At 32.5% G+C, this 3,889-nt stretch overlaps 1 protein-coding gene across 1 annotated transcript; it reads left to right on the top strand.

Annotated features, from left to right (window-relative positions):
• The first annotated feature begins 940 nt into the window (after positions 1-940).
• On the top strand, positions 941-2,354 carry LOC112527988 (probable leucine-rich repeat receptor-like protein kinase At1g35710). The gene has a single exon (XM_025138867.1). The coding sequence runs from the start codon at positions 963-965 to the stop codon at positions 2,352-2,354; it is 1,392 nt and encodes a 463-aa protein (XP_024994635.1). The 5' UTR covers positions 941-962.
• Positions 2,355-3,889: the final 1,535 nt, after the last annotated feature.

The raw sequence follows: 3,889 nt of genomic DNA, 5'->3' as shown, positions 1-3,889 counted from the left end.
ATGCGAGCCGACTAATTCCAGAACGACCACCTGGTTTGCAGATAGCCTGGACTCACCGCATTTGAACCTCCGTGAAAGTTGTTTGGAATACATCCAAAATGAAAGAAACAAATTATGTTACTTAATCTTCGACCCCTCATTAACAAAAAATTTAGATCCGCCACTACTTGGTGCAAGAATTTGTGCAAATCACTGACGATGGTCCTAGTATGCGTGTTTTAGTGTTTGGGCGGCAAGGTAGGTTTAATGAAAAATATGACCAAGGAAGAGGAAACGCTCTTGATTTATAGGACCAAACAGTTGTTCGTCATAATTGATCTCGACGAATTTTTACGCCTTAACAAGTTTTTAAGTTAAGACACGATTGAAATTAATAAAGTTTTTGGTTAGCTTTTTTATACGACTCTTTTGGGAAATGTTATATATGAACACAGATTTTTGTAGAACGTTTGTTTCTATATAACATTTTTTAGATAATATCATATAAAAGACTAATTTGAACATTTTATTTTAAAAAGTGTCACAATTTTTTTTTTTTTTTTTGAATGTACAAACAATCATTGAGATGTTGACTTTTATGGCTAGTTTGATTTTTGTTCAACATTGGTTTAAGATTTGTAGTTAACTAATATTTACGACTAAAACACGGTTTTATCGATGCAAATTAGCTAAATGTTAATCGGTGTAATCTAATAAATGAGGTTCTTGATCCTTATCAAAGCAACGTATGTCTCGACAAACGATATTGTCGATTAGAAATACAGATAAACAACATGCTTTTTACCAGCTCAGCACCATTTACAGAGTAAAAGACGATAACTATTGAACCCTAATTAACACCTTCGAACCCTAATTTGACACCTCTGTTTGGAAGCAAACCTTAAAGTTGTTGTCATACTACCAAAACTACATATGGCATCATTTCCCCACACGGCCACACCCACACACAAACTGAGCTCATAATGCTTATTCTCCTCCTGTTCCCATTTCTATTCCTCCTCCTAACTGCCACGCCCCATCATGTCTCCACCACCACCACCGCCGTCACCATCAACCACCTGCAACAAGACACCATGGATCCATCTGAGCTACAAACCCTCTACAAGATCATGGAAACACTCTCATCTGACCACAAATGGAGACTCTCTTTTCCAAACCCATGTAAACCAACCACTTCTTGGACTGGAATCGAGTGCAAATTAGGTGTTACAGACTCCCATCTTCATGTCACAAGACTTGATTTTGGTACCCTTCCAAACCCTACCTGCAAAACCACTGCTACTTTCCCTCCACAGATCTTTCTACTGCCTTACCTTCAATCCATCTTCTTCTTTAATTGTTTCACCAAAACAAAAACAACACTTTCTGTGCCAAAAGACAGACTCCGACCACCTTCTCCCCTGCAACAGCTAAGTCTCCGATCAAACCCTGGTCTTGTTGGCTCTATCTCTTCTCAACTCTTCTCTCACTTGCCTTCTCTTCAGATCCTTACGTTATCGCAAAGCAAGCTCTCTGGCGTGATCCCGCCGGAGATCTCGGAGTTGAAGTCGCTGGTTCATCTGGACTTGAGCTATAACCAGCTCACTGGGTTCATACCGATCCAACTCTGCAACCTTCGGAAACTAGTCGGACTTGATCTGAGCTATAACTCACTCACGGGTTCGGTTCCAAACACAATTGGGCAACTGGGTATGCTTCAAAAACTAGACTTGAGCTCCAATTTTCTCACCGGAAGTGTTCCGACCGGCATTCAAAAAATGAGTTCATTGGCATTCATTGCTCTCAACAACAATAGATTTAACGGGAAACTGCCGGTTGGGTTGGCGAATTTGAAGGGATTAGAGTATTTGATCATGGATAACAACCCAATGTCGATTCAACTACCCCTGGAGTTGGGTCAGCTTCCGAAACTACAAGAACTGAGACTCGCCAACTCCGGCTTATCCGGCGAAATTCCGGCCACATTTTCTCAGCTGTCGAACCTTACCACATTGTCGCTGCAAAACAACCGATTAACCGGAAGTATCCCTGTGGGTTTGGGGAATCTTTCACACATATATCACTTGAATTTGAGCAATAACTGGTTGACTGGAGAGATTCCGTTTGATTCTGGTTTCTTGAAGAGATTGGGGAAGAATTTGGACGTAAGTGGGAATAGGCAGCTGTGTTTGAATCCATTGCAAGCATATGATTCTGTAACGCTTGAAGTTGATGTGTGTAATAGAAGCAATACACGTGTGGGTAATATCAATTCGAGGGTGAAGCCATTGAAGACATCTGAAGGTCGAGTGGTTGAGATCAGTCAGTCAACTTTATTCTTTGTGTTTTTTGGTTTTCATCTTTATTTGTATTAATTAATCAAATCCATTTCATGCATTATTAATTCCTCCATAAATAAATTATAATTTTAACTCATTTATATATGCTTTCAAGTTTCAATCCATCCATGAATTACTTGCTTTAATTTGTTGGAAAAAAAAACTATTATTTAATAAAATACTTAATATACTTTATTTTGAAAATTACAGTATTTGATTATCTATACTATATTATAAAGCATTCGATAAAAACTCTAAAAAACCATTTTTTATGTATGAAATAATGTGTATTAAATATATATTACTTAAAGTTTAAAATTACAAGTAAATTATGCGTAAGTATAATTTATTAAAGCTTCATTTTTGAATTCGTATAACTAACTGCAGATAAACATAATCAAACACATGATAAACATGTCATTTTAAATATAAAAAATCTAAAGTATAATTAAGATAATCATTGAGTTCTAACATAATCATTATCTTTATAAAATTTTATTGTTAAGACAAAAATAAATTACTTCACTAAATCGTAAAAACATTATCTTTCTCAAAACCATATAAACAGTATTATATCAACGAAGACAAAAAATAAAACGAAACATTAAAATGAAAATATATTTTGATGTATTGTGCGAATACCCTTATAGTATTATTAAATATTTCATACATTTAATAAATGTTTTATTTCAAGATTTCTTAACAACAATGTTATTTTTGTAAAATAGAAAAGAAAAAAATACGAAGGAGAAATCTTTAAATTTAAAAAAATATATATATATAAAATAATGTTAGAGATGATTTTACCAGTGGAAATATAATCTAAAAATATTTTCTTTCATGCTTTCCTATACAATATTATAAATAATTTCATAAAAAACTCTTAAAATTCATTTTTATGTATGAATATTGTTTATTGATGTATATTATTTAAAATTCAAGATTACGAGTAAATTATGCGTAAGTACAACTTATTAAAGCTTCATTCTTGAATTCGTGTAACTAATTACACATAAAAATAATCAAATACAGAATAGACATCTCATTTTAAATATAAATAAATTATAATATAATTAAGATATCATTGAATACTAACAGGATACTTAATGATTAACTTTATAAAAGTTATATTATTAAACCAAAATTAAATTCCTTCGTTATTAACCTTAAATTAAATATAAAAAAGTAAATATTTCGTTATTAACCTTAAATTAAATATAAAAAGTTCTCCATATTTTGGAAATTTTACATTTTTTCTACTTTTTCTATTCTGAAAAATTTATAAAAGTAAAAAACTTTCCTAAAATCTTCATTCTCAACATTTTGAAGAATTTATTGAAAATGCTCTTGACGAGAAAAAAAAAAGGATATATTAGAAAAATCAAATGAGAATATTTTTAAAATATGAGAATAAACAAATGGCAAAATCATGTGTGATTACAAACACATTCAATAGAGGTCAAAGTCGTGTAAAGGGCCGTTTACCCAAACACTTATGTGGTAAGTGTTTAACGATAAAATTCAACTTTATCACTTACATACCGGATAAGATTTTAGTTTACCAAAACAAC

The sequence above is a fragment of the Cynara cardunculus genome (assembly GCF_001531365.2).
Source record: "Cynara cardunculus var. scolymus isolate 2C chromosome LG 15, CcrdV1, whole genome shotgun sequence".
Taxonomy (NCBI): Eukaryota; Viridiplantae; Streptophyta; class Magnoliopsida; order Asterales; family Asteraceae; genus Cynara; species Cynara cardunculus.
Note: the sequence above shows the minus strand (reverse complement) of the source record. Positions and strands in the feature narration are given on the sequence as shown.